Source organism: Falco peregrinus, chromosome Z (assembly GCF_023634155.1).
Source record: "Falco peregrinus isolate bFalPer1 chromosome Z, bFalPer1.pri, whole genome shotgun sequence".
In the NCBI taxonomy this organism is placed as follows: Eukaryota; Metazoa; Chordata; class Aves; order Falconiformes; family Falconidae; genus Falco; species Falco peregrinus.
The window spans coordinates 57,123,086-57,141,223 of NC_073739.1; the positions used below are offsets into that span (position 1 = coordinate 57,123,086).

The 18,138-nt window shown below is 38.1% G+C and overlaps 1 protein-coding gene across 2 annotated transcripts in view; it reads right to left on the reverse strand.

Moving 5' to 3' along the window:
* Positions 1-18,138, reverse strand: part of MRPS27 (mitochondrial ribosomal protein S27) — a 46,517-nt gene that overhangs the window by 26,578 nt on the left and 1,801 nt on the right. The window contains exons 2-4 of one of the 2 annotated variants that reach the window (XM_055790379.1): positions 17,831-17,908; positions 12,130-12,200; positions 10,103-10,161 (exon numbers count right to left, since the gene is read on the reverse strand). In XM_055790379.1, the coding sequence (XP_055646354.1) occupies positions 10,103-10,161; positions 12,130-12,200; positions 17,831-17,908 (208 nt within the window). Of the gene's footprint in view, positions 1-10,102; positions 10,162-12,129; positions 12,201-17,468; positions 17,489-17,830; positions 17,909-18,138 lie in introns of those variants that run through there. The other variant, XM_027796681.2, reaches the window with a different exon arrangement.

Genomic DNA, 18,138 nt, shown 5'->3' on the forward strand with positions numbered 1-18,138 from the left:
GCTGTAACAAGCTCCAGCTGCTGGCAAAGCAGGTGCAGGGCCAAGAAAGATGGGGACCGGTCTGGCAATAGAGGGAGTAACAAACTACAAGGCTGCAGCACAGCAACACAATTAGCTACATGGATAGAATGCTCATTTTAGTCATGATAATTAGGGGTGTGAGAACTGCGCGCGTTTAGAGACTACTACCCAATTATATCTCTGCTTTACGAATATGCAGGTGTATCGGCTCTATGTAAGCAGTGTTAGAAACTAATAAAGTTGAGCAAGATGCATAACTCATATTGAGTGTCTTCTTGACTCCGGTGAACCCTTCTTCCAACATACTGTGTCTACATTTACAGCTGAGAAAAATGGGTTTCTACCAGCTGCTCTCCTGTACACCCCTTCCAATCTTAACACCACACCCAGGAAAGCATTCTTTGTTGGCTGTTCAAATGCTCCCCGAACTACGTCCTGGATCAAATCCTCACCTGTGGGTCCAAAGAGACAGTACATGGTTCCCTCAGCTACCAGGAACCTGCCTCAATCTGCTGAGGACCTGGCACACATGCAGGTGGCCATGCACCCCACATGCACATGGATCAATAAACTATACAATAAACTATATAATAAATACAAAAAAACTATACAATAAAACTAGGAGGCAAGGACAACTCTAGCACCTTTCAAGGATGTGCAGCTCAGCGTCCCACAAAAACTGTCAGGGCAGAGAAGATGGAAACCAAATGCTGTGAGCTGCCGCAGCATTACTGCTGAAATCACCAACTCCACATTTAACAGAGCTCCCCTCAGGCTTTCAAACTGAGGTAGCAAAGGGGAGACAGGGAGGTAGCTGAAAAGCCTCTAGGACACTCTCCTTCAGGGACAAGGGACACACCAGGATTTTAGGAAATAGGTAAAGAGGATATCATCATCTCATAGGATGGGCTTAGGCTTCTGTCTAAGCTTTCCCCACTCCTTCCTGTCCTACTCCCCACCACACACCCCCCCAAAATAAGACTAAGGAATGCATTATTCTGCCTAGGAACCAAAGATTTAGCAAGTAAAGGACAGAAACAGAAAAGAGGTAACAGGGACTCTGCCAAAAGGAACGGTCACATGTAGCTGAGCAGAGCGACTGGAGCGTTTGGTACAGATAAGCACTGAAAATGCAACTGGCCTCATTTAAGCAGTCAGTATAGATACGTATCTGGAGCACGCAGCTTTAAAAATAGCTCACTATTAAAACAGCATTTAAACAACCAAAAAAGCCCCACCGACCCCCCCCCCCCCCCCCCCCCAAAATAGGCCCTCTGAATAACCATTTTATTTTTCACTTGGTTACTGAGCATCTTACATTCAAAAATCTGCACCTTGATTTCCCATTTCTGGAAACCAGAGGGAGTAATAACCTTCAATATCACCCGAGGAAAATGTTACAACTTTATGAGCTTTGCTTATCAGTACCTCTAATCAATTACAGCAAAGCATTGTTTTGTGGGTCTGTTTGCAATACAAGCTGTTTCTCCCCTTAGGGACTAGAACACTTTTTCACAGGCATGAAATATATCTATGCATAAGCAGCCATAAAAGTTGAGCAAATGTACCTACACATTTTCATTTTTGTTCTGCACTTTAACACTTTTGGAGATTTCTGAAGAAGATGCAAGTTATTTAGAAAAAATGAACTATTGGAATCAAGCAACATAAGCTGACAGACTGGGCCCAAAAAGACATCTACGGCCTGATGCATATAATCAGGTAATTTTCTGAATGTTCAGTAACTGATTGTTGACCAAACATTTTCAGTCCTACAAAAGCATAAAAATCCATTTCCATAAATAAAAACAGCCAGCTATTTGAAAATTAACATTCCAAATAATTTTTAAGCCCAAGAAAGATCTATGCTGAAGTAGGTTTCTCCTCCCTTTCACAGCAACTTTGAGTTTGCTACAACCATTCTGTCTGTAACTGCATGTAACAGAACCAAGGAAGATCAGATCTGTACCCGTGATGCATTACTTCAGCCCTTGTCATGGTCATCTTAAGTTTTTTCCATTTCCAAAGGTTTTCACTTTCTGGAACCTGCATCAAATCTGCCACCTGTTACTACATACCATGCAGCAACATGCATCAAAACCACAGATACTCTCAGTGCACCACAAAACAGATACTTTACTGGATCACTGGATTACTAAGTTGAACATCCTCTCTGTTACCAACAAAGCACAGAACACTTTTCTTGACTACTAGGAAGTCCAATAAGATGGTGTAAACCTTTTTTACGTACTTGATCAGCCTGTGTTCATCTTACATGCACTGTGGAACACACCAAGCTTATACATAATTATAGTATGTTTAAAATTAAGATCATTTTAAAATAATCACAACCACTGGCATTCCTAAGAATTTTCCTGCCTCATCTGGAAGCCTTTCGATGACTGCTCTGTCTTGTGACATTTAAACTGTTCAGCATTTTGAGTACATGCTGGTTCCAGTAGCACAAAAACCCGTAGTTCCCAAAGTACAGGATAAATGCTCTCCCATCTTTAGTCTATTTTGTTATTTTATATATGATGTGTGAAGATAGATGAAGTTAAAATCGCCTAACGTTTTCATATGAATGGCTACCCCCACTTTTGCTCACACCACAATCTAGTACTACTCAGCAGTGTGACTCAGTTAAGTTAAAGCTAAGAAACACTTAACAGAATTTCTATTTGAAATAAACTGCTCACAAAAAAACCGCCCCAAACCCCCTAAAACCCAACCCACCACCCACCTACTGTAATTCAAAAATTTGCATTAAGTATCTTTTTTCCTCAAGAAACATGTATTTTACAGCTAATTTTACCAGCAGGCTACCACAGACTAGACAAAGTTACTAGCTAAGCAACTGAAACCAGAAGTTTTAATGACTGTTGTGCCTTCTACAGCTGCAATTGTAATATATTCTTTATTCTCCTATGTTATGTTTAGTTCAGCTCAATAATGAGCAATTTGTGACTGAAAACTGCAGGAATGCATGTGTGCTTGCCTCTTCTAAATAAAAAAGGAATGCAAACTGGCACCCACAAATACTAAAATCCTGACATCTTCAGAATCTGTTTAATTTCACCAAATAAAACCAAGATTTCCTGCAGTTGATAATTTTTAAATGCAAAACATGTTCTGATAAATGCTTTCCACATCTAAAATAATTAATGTTTACATAATCATTAAAATGTCTACATTTGCAAAAAAGTAATATTTTCATTCAAGTTTCTTTCTCAAGAGTTGCTCACATCAATGAAAAAGAGCAGTCTGCTAAATGCTTTTCTTTTAAAAGATAATCAAATACACAAATGAAATGTGTATATAAGCACCCATTAACCTAGTAAGTACTTACACAAGATTGTCTCTTCGCCCAGTAAAAACACAGTTCCAAATTTGGTACAATCATTCCAAAGAAAATCAGAATAGTTTAAAGGGTTACCAAAAAGCAACAATAAGGCTTTGTTTAGAAAGATAAATAAAATTATAATCATGAAACATCTTTAAAGTCTTTTACTTGAATTAAAGTTTCTTGCTTGCTGATTTAAACAGAGCTAAGATAATTCTAATTCTAATCAATTTATCTGTTAAAAACCAGCTCTGGTCTACAGCATGTCAAGATTATTCCAACACTGTAGTTCATCATTATTTTTCCTGCTTATTTATTTTGATTCAAAAAGGAATAAATACTTGCACCCTAAAAGAATTAATTAGGTTGACTGCTAGAATAACCACAAAGTTAGTAGTTCCCAAAGAAAGGATCGTGGCAGCTCTGGGTAGGGTTGTAAGCCTAATAAAAAGTCAGTTTTTTATCCTAGTAGTTGTTATCTTTAACACCACTTAAAGGGAAAAGATTACTGTACTGCTTAACACAACTTGGGGAAGCTCTAAGAAAGGGAACTCAACAGAAACAATAGCTTTATATGCTTTTTTCTTCTATTTACGTGGATTTGGAGCTGCTGCTGGCTCTGGCTGCTATTATTGCTCAGAGGCTGTAATGGAACCTGAAGTTCCTTTCAGGGGAAACCGGATGGTGATAATTCTCAAGTGCATCTTTACAATTATTAGTCATCAAAGCTAGAAAAGGAATAAATGCCTGCTTGTGCTTGTGTTTTAAATTCTGAAGCTTATAAAAGGCTTTATTCTGTCTTGGTCATTTGTATTCATATGAACGGCTCACTCTACATTTTTTCTGCAATTCAACCTCTGTCTAGACTTTCAGTATTTCTAAAACATAATGCAAGATCTGCCTCCAGATAGGCTTTTTGTTGGTGCAGCAATTTACAAAACCACCTTTACAATGCCATTGGATATAGTGAAATTGACCTTTAAGGTGAGCATGAGTCAAACTCTGAGACAAAATTGCCTTTCCTCCTTCAAAATATACTAAGCATAACATTAAAGATCTGTTCCTAAATACTTACTGCTTACATTGTACTTCAGTCTATTTCCAATACTATCTACTAGATGGAATGCTCTGAGCTGTTGGCAAGAAAGATGCTGGTTGAAAGATATGAAAATTCTGCTAATATTATATACAAAAATTCTGCTAATACTCTTTTCTTGCAAGAATAGTAATGAAAGCCCTTCTCCCAATACTAAACGAAAAGTCTGTCTACATGGGATGTGGACTGAGTCAGTTCTTTCCATTTCTGAATCTGACTGGTTTTATCTTTGTATCTACTCCCGAAATATTGGGGGGAGGGGAGGTGGGTGTGTTTGCCCATACATGTGCAAACATACGGTCTGTTTGTAGAAGGCTCCTTCTTTTCCTCGTTTTAAATATAAAATCCAAATGCTTATCCCTTTAGCATTGTAACATGAAAAAACTAAAAGATCAGTGTTGAAGGGAAGTCTTCCAACATTTTCTGCTTTAATATGCAGTGACTAGAAAATTCTTGTCCACTTTCTACCAAGCTTAAAGGAAAGCGCAGACAAAAGGAGAGAGAAACTATGAAAAGCAGATGGCTGAACAGGCCTGTGTTAAAGGAAGAAACCTTTCTGAATGCTTTTCAGTGTTGTATCTTTACCGATGGTTCTCCCCCTTTACAGCACAGTTACACTGACTGAGCACACCTACCTGAATGAGTTGTGGTTACAGGATTAGGCTGGCTGAAACTTGGCTCTGGGTTGAAATGTAGTTGCTAGTTATTTTCTCCAAAGATTCCTACAGCTCAAACTCTGAGAAACCGTGGACAGACAATGACAACAAAGAAACCGTGAAAGATGACAGGGAGAGTAAGCACATGCGCCCTTCTGTGCAGAAATGAGTGAATGCTGTAGCCAGAAGACAGTGGAGTCAGTAAGACCAGAACACTTAAATCTGACAGCACTAGCTTGGACAGTGATCAACAGTTCTTCCCATGCAGCAGCATCACACACTGGCCACCATAATGGAACAACATTAAACACAGGTATTTCTGTCATTCACATGCAAATTACTGGAACATTATATATAACATTGCAAATGAAGTTATTTTGGATCGCTCAGCTGAGGCAGGTGTCCAAACTGGTGAAACATGCCATTCTGGCTACAAAGTGTATTTTTCTCTCACACGCTTCCACCACTTCTCAGTATCATTTCACAACACAATTGCTATATAACTTGAATAACAGGCAGAAAATTATGACTAATTTTTTTAATATATCTTATGGGTTTTTTTCACCTATGTATTTCTCTGGAGGTAGCAAAAGCCAAGACCTGATGGACTCATGAAGTCTATGTCAGCTACAGCCATAGCACAATGAAAACATCAGAAACAATACGTTGTAGTATTGTCTCTACATCTCTTCTCCTTTTTCTGTTTCTGCTGGAACAAGTTAATGGTATTCATTACATTCTGTAGATTTACATACAAGAAGAAAATACCATATTAGCGGGAATGAATGCCATGCAAAGTATATTTCAGGAGTTAATATTTTTTTCTATTGTGATCATTTATTACAAGCAATACTTCAGAGTAACTGAACATTTTCAGATGCTAAACTGCTTGATAGGCATTAAAGTATCAAAAACTGCAACCCCTGCACCCACAGAACAGACATGCAGATACTGATAGTGCGGGTGAAACCTATACGTGATGTTGGACTAACTACTAATACACTGGCATGATAAGGAATAAGCACAATTTCAGATATATATGGAGAACACTACAGTCCCAAAATGATTCAATGGATGAAATTTGGCCTAACAACTGTAACTTGCTACCATGAAAGATACAACAGCATATCCAAAAGTAACTTCTAAAAGTCTGCTATTACCCCATTTTGCAGTTATAATAAAGTACTGAGCCCAGGTAACAAATCCTGAAATCTGGAAAAAACCCTCCATTTCCAAAAAAGCAATTATCAATCAAGGAAAGGCAATGAAAAAATCTAGGTAGATTGTGCAAGAAATTTGCAGAGCACATGCATGCACAAACATTAACATTTTACAGACAGTATGTATACTTTTTTCTACATAGGGGGTCATGAGTTTAATGCAATTAAAAATCCTCCTGAGGAATCTCAACATAAACTTCCCCAATTACTTTCAAACACATTGAAGATCTTTGTTAACATAAAACCTACACACAGAAACAGTAGTTACCTCACCACAAAACCTCTCTCCATTATGCTAACTTTTCTATGATACAAAAAACACCCTGACTTGAGAAATAGTGACATCTCGGTGAGACAGGACAAAGTAAGGAGAACTGCAGGTCTTTGATCTGGCTGAAAGTGCTCTGCATTCTGATTAGCATTTCTGCTGGGATCCTAGGAGATGAAAGGATTTTTTAAAGTATGACAGTTAATGGAGGGGGGGAGGTATTCAGAGGAGAACAAAAAGAGGAGCACTGAAAGCAGATGATGTCATGCCTCAAAACGGCCTTTACCATCTTACTGACATGTTCCACAATGTAGCACAGAAGTTTCCACACAGCTATTCTTGAGAGCTCAAGATCCTCTGTGGAGACCATATGGCTGGAGATCCACTGCTTTAAAAGGATGAAAAGTTGAAACAGGTCTAAATTTTGCATTTTGCATTTAAGGACCCTAAATGCATTATGGGAATGCTCCAGGATACTACTTTTTGACACTATGTTCTACCTGACACATAAAGAAAGTCTCCAGTCTACAAAGCCTACATTACACTCTCATTTTCAAGAAAACCCCACACAGCAAGCATGGACATGCCATTTACTTCCCCCTGATTCTTCCCACAGGCACAGTTTACCCTTGTGTACCAGGAACACCTTCCAACCCTGTAAGCGGCCTTGGAACTGACCACCCTTCACCTCAGATTGCCAGAGGCACCCATCAGTGGGGAGAGGCATCAAAATCTCACCCCCTATACTCTACAAGCAGTTAAGGGGAAAAACACTGGACTCTGGGAGCATTCTGCTTATTTGCTTTCCGACAAATCCACATACAGCCAACTTACCAGGCCATGTACATGCAATGGATACCCTGGAAGATATAAAAAAGCTTTTTGCTGATAGTTTCTCTTTTTTCAGAAGCTTACTCACCTTAAATAAGTATACAAATTGTGCTTTACACTGTTTTTCATTAAGCCAGAAAAAGATATTTCTTGTCAAAGTTTCTCTGTTTTTTAATGCTCCCTCTCTACACCTCCTTTATGTCTCATGGTGTGGCCACTTTTGTAGGACTTTCTCTGTGTTACAACATCCTCCTAGCTGCAAAGAGGTATTTTTATAAGCATGTCCTCCATTTGAATTCCAGCCTAAGTACAAAATGTAAAGAACAATAAAAGGGGCCTTGCTGGTACCAACCACATCTCCTATTTCCGGAAGTCAGCACACTTATTTTCATTTGAAAAGGGAAACCGATGTTATAATTGGGATTTTTTCATTTTCACATGAATTACAGACCTTTGTATACTGTTTCACTACCTGCATATAAATGCATTTTGAAAACAGTTTCATGGGTCACACTGAAATGCAGTCTTCTGGAAAACTGATGCTAACATCACTAAAAGACTATGCATTCTGCAGCACCAAAACAAAGCAGAATTACAGGAACACACACAAAAAAATTCCAATCAAAGCATGTCTGACAAGCCATGCAACCCATCAGTACCTCCCTATTCTCTCCACACAGACTACTAAAATCTGTATCATTTACAAATGGTCATACTTGATGTGCACATAACTATACTCTCACCAGCTGCAGGAGAATTATTTCTTAGAGAAACAAGCAAATGACTGTAATTACTCTTGAACTGCAAATTTCTCCTTTAGAATGTGTTTTTAAGGATAACCCCCTGTATTTTAAACTGATGTACCATTCAGGCACAAATGAAGAGTAGGGAGGATATTTACATGTTAGAGATTCCTATTCTATTCTCTCACTCTTACTACAGAACATACTTTATGCCTCTAATTTTTTGTCATTCTCTCTGAACCTCTTTTTTCAAGAAGAACCAACCTGTAAGACACAGTACACATGAACACCTCAATCTGACTATCTCGGTTTTTTTCTGTACCATTTTGAGACGCTGCAATTAAACTACCAAACTTTCCTCTTGGTGTCAGGGCATTCAAAGGTCTTGTCACATCCCTTACTGTACAGGGCCCAACTCTGTCAAAGAGAACTTAAAGTCTGTGTGGCACAATGTACATTACAATCTTCACAATTAATAGCAAAATGTACTAATAGCACATCTGAAAAAAAGAAAAAAAAAAAAAAAAGGCTTGCCTTAAACTGCCTTTACTTTCTCTTGTTTTCATCTCACATATTGCAAGACTGATTTCTGACCCCAGATTCTTACAGGACTAATGAAATCTTGATCAGAGGAATGAAAGCTCCACTAATCTCCTCTGTGTAAGAGATTCTTCTTCCTCCTTTTATTTTTTTCATTGCAGCATATTGCTAGTATTAGCAAATTGTTTTTCTCGTATTTCCATCTTGAAGCTCTGAGGTTCAGATACTGTCCCAGCAGTACCAGAGAATCACAGAGATCTGAAGCCTAATGCAGTCATGCACTTACAACTATGCATATACTTAAAACAGCCATCCAGTAAACTTCTTCATTACAATAACAACCATTATTATTTACAAAAAACAACCTGACATTATTTTTAAAGGTGCTCTCTCATGCACTTTTGACAGGCTGTTACCTTCTCCACCACAAAACCTGGGTCTCAAAATGTGTGTGCAAACATCTGTAAAAGAACTAATTTATTTTAGTGATCAGCAAGAATTACTGCCCTCTTAAAGTCAATATTGAGGTGTATTGACTTGAAGCAAGCAAACACTCACCCTGACACTAGCAGAAAAGGTACCCAATATACTAACATAAAAAGAGTTGCAGCAAACCCTAACAACCCATGCATAAAGTGAACTAATAGCTTACCTGGGAATATAAAGTATTAAGGGGATAAAACCCAAAACTACACAAAGTTTCTTCACTGTAACAGGCTGTGCAGAGAAGTGGTAGAGCCATCATCCCTGCAGGTATCTAAAGACTTGTAGATGTAGCATTTCAGGGCATGGTTTAGTTGTGCACTTGGCAGTGCTTGGTTAATGGCAGTACTTGATGATCTTAAAGGCACTCGATGATCTTAAAGACTTTTTCCAACCTAAACAACTCTATGATTCTGTTTAGCCTTGCTGACTTCATCATTACCACAGCATGCCTGTTCTCATTTCTGTTCTTTCTAAGGGAACAAGCTTCCTTGAGTCCTACACTTACACATGCAAATACGCATACAGCCAATTTAGTTAAATTATGACTTAAGAGAACAACAAAGTATCTGAAGGGAAAAAACTGTAAACAAACATAATTCCATATAATTTCAGCATCTCTAATGTAAATCATAGCTGGAGATTTTATTAGCCACTCAGTGGCTCAGACTAACATTCTGGACAGGAGTCCAATGCCAAACATCCAGGAGGGTAGCCATAACAAAGGAGAAGTTAACAAGAAGGCCCTCAGCTGCAAGTAATAACACAAACAGCTGAACATACTTTGCAAAAGAGAAATCAAAAGCAGTAAAGCTGGAAAGCATCAGTCTTAAAAGGGCAATACTTTGTGGTATTTACTTGTATGTCTCCCAAGTTCCTGTTGTGGGGAAAAGATGCTTACTTGTAAAGGTAGTATTCGGCTTGATCCACTTCTTCTCGTGAAGAAATGTTGTCAACAAACTGTTTAAAAAATAAGAAATAAAAGCTTCAAAGGGAGCATTTGCAAAATATATTACAAGAAAATGCCACTTCAGTAAACAAAATACATTTGTTTGGCATATTTAGGTGCCTGACAGTACTGGAAGTCTTCAAGTCTTTGCTTGCTCCTACTCAGGTTTGGTCTAGACTTCTCCAAGTCCAATATTTTTAAACTGAGACAACTCCCCTCCTCACCTCTAACAAATGTTACAAACCTTGAAAACATGGAGACTATAATATAATTATATCCATATAGCTCAGTACCCCATATTTTTGCTACTTCTCTCTGAATTCTTTTGCTCTTTAATCACAACCTTTGAGAATACATTCAGTTCCTTACTTTTTCCCCCCCAATTCTGAATGAGTTTAGACATGCCTTAACTTCTTTTTCTAAAAAGTATTCTTTTCCCTAAAGTTTGCCTGTTGTGCCTATTCATACTAAAAATTCTGAAGGACAGGGGCAACAGCATTTTTTATTTCACCACACATACAAATAACAGTAAGAAAATAAAATCACGTCCCATGCTGTAAAGTTTAAAAAGCCCTCATTTAAAACCTTGTCTACTCCAGGCAATCTTCCAAATTCACAGTGCTATCAATTACTTAAATAAAGGCCAAGTTTTCAATCAGACTTCGTCTTACAGTAATACTGAATCCTGTTTTCCTGTAGGTTTTATTAACATAAAGATGCTGGAACACTCAAGTCTTCCTAACATAACACCTTTAGCTCAGAATACATAAACGTGTTCTCAAGGTCAGTACTTCTCTTTATCCTAAGCATAAGCTAAAAATAAGTTTCAGCTGACTAGTACTTGCTCTCCAGTTTCTTAATTCTCCTTGCACACTGTATACATGTAGGTCTCATCATCTGAGTGTGGCATTAGCATGCCTGTGCACTTAATTTATGTTTTAGAAAACAAGACTCTGATGTGACCTCCAGGTATTTGAAAGTGGGACTTTTTGACAGTCTAGAAATGCCACTTCTCCAGGGAAAAGGTCAGCCCAAAGCAGGAACATGAACAAAGGGAATAAAGCTGGTTAAGCAATAAAAGGCAGAGGAACCCATTTCCCCCACAGACACTGTCTCAGAAGCAATGATCAAGAATCCCTGATCTGTATAAATGCTTTATCTTGTAACTGTCCAAAATTTCTGTGACTCCCCAGTTAACGGTATCAATGATCCTAATTAGTGGTGTTACTGAGGAATCAGGGTGGTGACTTAACTTTTTTGGATAATCTTGGAGATTGAAATTAACTTGTGGGTTTGTTTTAAAAAACAAGTGACATTTATTCTCCTTCTTCAGTACAAACACACAGGGAACTTCAAACCACATCTCACATCCCTGCCTTCATTCCCATTCCCTAGATTAACACATCCAGAGGACAGAACTGGTCACTAAATCCAGTAAAAATAATGGGTTTGCTTATCCCATGGCCAGCATTTGTCCTGCCTTGGTCTGCTAAGCCAAGGAAAAAAACCACTGTAAAGGCAAAATGTATCCCTATCCACCTCTGCCTCACTCTGAAAGGAGCGTGGAAATGGAGGAAGATGCACACAGACGGGCAGTGTAATAACTCACTGTGTTCCCTTAGCAGCCTGGGTTCTTAAGAAATGCCTGAGGAGGCACTAAGCTCTCACCAAGACAGAAACCACACGAAGGCAGGGAACATATATTAGGGAAATACATAGCTCAGTAACAGAGAGGCCTGATTTTACTGAGAGAAAAACAAATAAATTCTGTTTTGAAGACCCCACAGTCCAGGTACTAACTAATGAGTACAAAGTAACAATAAAACAGCTTTACACAGCAATTTAACAGCATTACAAGACATACATGATCCCAGAGCTCCCAGCAGAGGTGATACCATTCATCCTCTCTTTACTCACTTGATTTCATAAACATTTCACTGTCATTTCCATTACTTTATGATTGGGATTTATTTCCTTACCCGGGCTATTGTCAAAGAGCTGACAGGCAGCTTTCTTTCATAGGTTCTGTCCATTAAGTGGGCTAAGTCAGCTGGAGAAAACAGAAAAAAGAGTGCGTTTAATCAACTAGCATTACATGAAAATCTGCAGAGCTATCGTATAACCTAGAATAGAACCTCTGCCCATGAAATAAAATACTGGCTCCTTATTAACATCTTATTTTGAAGGTGTATGAAAACAGTACTTCCAATTATTGTTAAAATACTTTGACATGGAAAGGTTCTTAACACAATGATTTTAACTTATTAGAAAGAATGGGAGGAAAAGCAAACTACCCTATAATGCGTTGGATGAAATTAGTGTAACAAATATAACTCATCCAAAAAGACTGAGCAGATGTCTTTAAAATTCACACTTGCTTTCAATCTTAGCACATGCTGGACTGTTCTTTTGGCATGGGTTTGTCCTTTATTTTATGGTAAAACAATGAGACACAGAAGCAAGACACATTCACAAACAGCAGTCCAAAGAAATCCTGTTACTCAAACTGGACACTGTGCCAGTACCTAATTTTATAGCATCCTGCTCCAGCAGCCATGTAACAATGTAAATTTGACCATACAGGAACTTTAAGCTTCTGACTGTTGAACAGGTAGCCAACCATTGCATTTAATGAATTTAATTGGAAGTTAAATTAATTTAGTTTTCAATTTTAGTTTTGTACTTTTCCTGGAAAATAATGACGACTCAGGAAAAGTAAGCTGTTTATTGTATGCTTACTGTCAGCTGTTTGATTCTTAGCTGAGACATGAACTGATGATATTCAATCTATAAAATTTAGACCTCAAGCATTTTCTTTTTCTATTCTCCTGCACCTTGCAGGACCAGGGCTTCAAAATATTCTCTCTGCATCATTAACACCTTACTTCATCCTTTGCACCCCAAGACTTCAAGTCAACCAGCCTCTCAAACTCATTTTCCAAAAAGGTCACCTGGCCTCCATACCTGTCAATGAGATGTGAGGTGTGTACAGCTTGAAGCAGCACATCAGAATTGACTAAACTTCTACTCCTGCCAAGCTGTCAGGGGCAAGATGCAGCACTAGCAACATGCTGCATCTCTGAGGAATGCAGTTCATGTATGGTCTGTCCGCAAAACACGTGACATCACTATTCTTCATTTTAAAAGCACATCTGCATAGCCAGTGGAAGTCTACAGGTAGTATACATTTCTAACAGTATGAATGGCATTCAGAGCTACTCTGATCTTAATACTGTCAAATTTCAACACATATGCAAAGATCTTTACAGTAAAATGACAGAGCCTTGATTTGGAATAAAATGGTTGACTCTTAGTCTGTACAATGCTGCTGTCCACCACACAGCAGCCTTTCATGTTTACGTAATACCTTCCTTCTTCAGGCACTTCAAGGTGTTCTTCAAAACACAAAAAGAGCATTTATCTCTGGCTGAGGGAAGGCAAGCATTTCATCACCATGAAAGCAAAGGGAAATCTGGGATGAAGTTACTGAGGCAATTACCAGCTCCTATGACATACAATCCAGAATGCTGAGCTGATGCAGGCCACCAAGGCTGTGCTATACCAGATAACCACTAAAACAGCAAATAAACTTTTTTTAATGGTAAAGAAATCTCTGCAGGAATATCCTTACAAGTGTATGTATTTGAATGTATATTCCCTGTCTCTCCAGCACTCACAGAGGTCATGATGGAGCATGTAGGTAAAGACTTTGGGGTACTCCCAGTAGCACTAGAAGTTAGACAGAATGGATGCTTTGGCAAAGTCCACTTGTCAGGAATCAACAACTGGCTAGATCCTTGCCTAAACATACTAAGCTAACTGTCATCTGACATTATCCATCTGCATTTTGAGATAGCTGGAAAAAAGTATCCATTCTGGCATCTGCTATGTTTGATGACATAGTAACATCGACCTGAAACAGACAACTGCATGGGCTGGGAATTCACTTATCTATTCCAGAACTGGGTTTGTTATGCATTATCCTCTGAAAACTAAGATGATACCATTTTGGGCTGTACTCAATGCCTGTGCTTGGCACTTTAGGTGCTCATGAAAATGAAACGTCCATTTCAGGAAACACTGAGTACTTTAAGTAGAATATAAACCAAATGAATACAACACTATGAGTGGAAGATCCCAAGACTGGTAGCTATTTACACATTTACACACAAGCCTCCTTTGGGAGAGTTCACACATACAATTTTAATGACTGACATTTTATGCTGTCTACAAAGCTGGAACTTTCCATCAGAACTTCAGCATGGAAAGCAACATGAAGCACTTAGCCATCAGCTCCAGTACAGGAGTCACAACAAAATGAAGGCTGATCAAACCTTAAAGAATAGAAGACAAATCAAATTAATAGGAAATCTAGCTTTGTTTCCAGACAAATTGCCATGTCTGCTGTAGTTTCTAGATAGGAATCATTTGCAGTAATTCCTGTTTTTTTTTCTCTGAAGAGCACCTAAAACCAGACTATTTTTCTCATGTTTATGATTTAAAATAATACAGCTACCTTTTGTAAACCAAGTTTTTGCTCTGTAAGTTGCTATTCAATAATCAAGACTAAAGCTTCTTCTTAGTTAAAAACATCCTGATAGAAGTACTAGAATGCAGGAACATGAATGCCCAAGTCTCCTAGCACTGTTGATAGTAAAATCTGAGCACTAACACTGGTTTATAAACCAAGTGTTTTAATGGCCAAAGCAAAATTAGATGTACATTCTAACAGACACATGTTATTAGTGCTTTCATCTAATAGTCATTACCAAAGATGACACTAGTGGGTGTAATCTCTCATACATATTTCTACAAGATGAACTTTTACAAAACTTCCATTTATCTAAAAATATATTTCTGCATATTGCAGAATCTCATAACAAACCAACAAAACAAACCGTAAGTCTGAGCTGAGGTCATTTAACTTCTAGACAGCACTTCAAAGTTGTCTCTACAATACTGGTATCTGAGATTTCACATTCACTTTTATTGTCATTTGTTCATAGAAACTCAATGTCTTGCTGCCTGCAGCAGGGTGATTCAGGACAATGACTGGTAAAATATTGACCCTCACCTGCTAAGTCAGTGGTTATGACATATAATACCAGTTTGGTAGCCTAAGAAATCCACACAGTTTCAATTTGATTCACAGTGTATCTATCCACAGCGAGCAGCCACATTAAGTGGCACATGTGGTAACCATGTAAGGTCACTACCCTCTTATTCTTAAAAGTGGTCCATCCAGGACAGGGTTGAAATCCAGGCAGCAACAGGAAAGTGGATACAACTGTGACGCGAAGCTTACCTGTCCTGGAAAGCAGCACTAATGCCTTAACTTACAGGCCAACATTCCACTTTCTATATAAAGAAAGCCTTAATTTATTTTAAAGGCTCAATTAAATTATAAAGGAAAGCTGAGAAAAGTACTTTTTTTTCTTTTTATGTTTCACATTCCTCAGTATTTCCACATCCCAAGCAGCTTCTGGGAAGAACCACAGCTATATACCCAAGAAGGATTTGAATGGAAATTATTCCCGTCCACAAGGGCAGCACTGCCACCTGGTGTTGTGGATGAGCCATTTTGGGTACCGTTAGTTTTTCTAACAAAAAGATACTTCCTATCTCACTTGGATTCTGTCATTCCTGGGATTCTGGCAATTGCTGTTCTTCCATCAAGATGCTTACTGTCACTTAGTTTTACCCTTGTTAGTGAATGAGCCAACTGAAACACTGGAGAATCTAAATCCAGGCATGCCTTCCATTTCTTCAGTAAGTGGAGTACAAATTACTGCTACTCAGGTATCTTCCTACCAGCAAGCGGTTCGTAAATTCCAAATTAACACATTTTCAATTCCTACCTATTTGAAAAAATGTGCTTCTGTATGCTAAATACAGTTTCATTCTTTCCCACACTTTTTTCAGTACTGAATTTTGCTGAACTCATTCACAGTTGGAATGCTAAAGTGAGACTACGGAGAGGAGAATAAAGCCAATCTTATACAGACACAGTAAATGAGTTTGAGTCTGGAATGGCACCACATCACTGCAGCACAGAAATAGAACTGACTTTAAATAAAAAATACTTCTTTTCCCTTTAAATGTATTCTCACAACGTAGTTTTGCAGAGTAACAGTTCTGAAACAGTGTTTGAAATAAATAAAAAAGCATCTCCTCAACACAAGGAATTCACTCTAGCTAAACCACCAGTTACTACACACAAGATAATATGTGCAACCATATAACTGACATACAGGAAGGAAGTCTGCAGGGCTGTGTCTTTGAAAATGCTAATACAGCTGACACCATGTTAACTCTTCTTTTTTCTGTGAACACAAAATGAACATGCAAAGCAGTTCTTTGAAAAGCATAGAACAGACATCTGCTTTGGATCAAGATCATCACCAGAGCAGCAGCAAGAACTGTGCCTGCCAAACCATCACAACAGGTCTTGACAGGCTGGGGAAAACCAAACATGGACTGTACCAGCACTTGTACAAAAATGTTTTCTTCTATGGTGAATTTCTATTGTCTATGTTTGTTAAAGTAAGAACCTTTTTTCATCTGGAGATGACTGGTTCAAATGCATCCCAGGGCACTAGCCTATGGCTCCAGCCCAAAAAACCACTGCACTGCATGAGGAGTCCTATTGGTAGTAAAGGGTTACAAGGTATTAACAGTCTTTGCAGGACTCAAGCTATAGTAATGAGCACCCACTGGCTGCTTCTGGCCCATCTGCAGTAAAACACATTGACAATCCCAACTTAGCTGTGTAGACACAAGCAACAGAAACAAATTAGTCCATAAAAAACCCCATCACTTATGTGATCATTTGGTCTGTCTTCCTGCCTGACAAAAGCCCTTGAATTTCACACAATTCTTTCAGCCTGATAATCCGTGTTACAATTAACAAGCACAGTTCAGGGGCCCAGGAATGCAAAATGTAAGACAAAGACTATGCATTAAGGCATCTCCAAAACACTTGTGGTATAAAATAATGCTTATGTACCTTTAGGACAGAAAAATGTTTTGCTTGATGCTTTCCATTTAACATAAGCCACCAAACAGATGGTTGTATATAATTTCAAATGTATTCTAGTCGAAGAATTTAACTATGAAATTTGCACAAGAGAACTCAGTACCATATGCAGATACAGTTTAACGTACAACTTCTTGGAAATAAAATACTCAGTTTAAATTTTTCCTCAAAAGAAAATATCTACAATTTCAAAAAGAAATGCAGCTTCCCCTCTTGCAAAACTCTTAAGGAAAATGTTCTTCTAAAAAATGTTTTTAAACAGGAATGCCCTGTAATACTTACAGAATAAGTCTTCTTTCACACTGCATTACAATTTAAATAATATCAATGAAGAGAACCCTTGGAGAGTCTTAACTGTCAGACACAAAACTATGACATTCATAAAAGTTTTGGATTTTCTGAAAGAAAAAAATCAGCTTGTAGAAACCAAATATTAATTAAACAGTCAAATTTAACTTTTTTCTGCATCACAGCTTTGAATACATATGACATTTTTAACATGTTGAGCAGATTTTGACATAGAACCTCGGAAGCATATTGCCACAAGTATCTTTTTATTTTGCAGTATTTACAGATGACAAGCTAGTCTAAAATGAGTTCAGGTTGCAAATAGTCAAAGCAGAGAAAAACAGAACTTTTCTCACCCAGGCTATGCTCCTCTTTTTGTCTCTCTTCCCATTTTGAGCTGTCCACATAGGCTGCAGAAAGAAGAGATCTTCTACCTAATGCAGAAAGAAATCACTACATAAGTCAGGTTGCCTATGTATTTTTAAATAAATTAACATTTAATTAGATCTCACCGTTTCCTGTCACGTTTACTGAAATGATGCATTAAACTGTCTTTACGACACAGCTGTCACCAGCAGCTACTTAACAGTTCAGATTCCTTGTATGTGGATGAGCCATTACCTTGTCATTTTTAAAAAAGAGTATCTTTTCCCTAAGTTTTTTT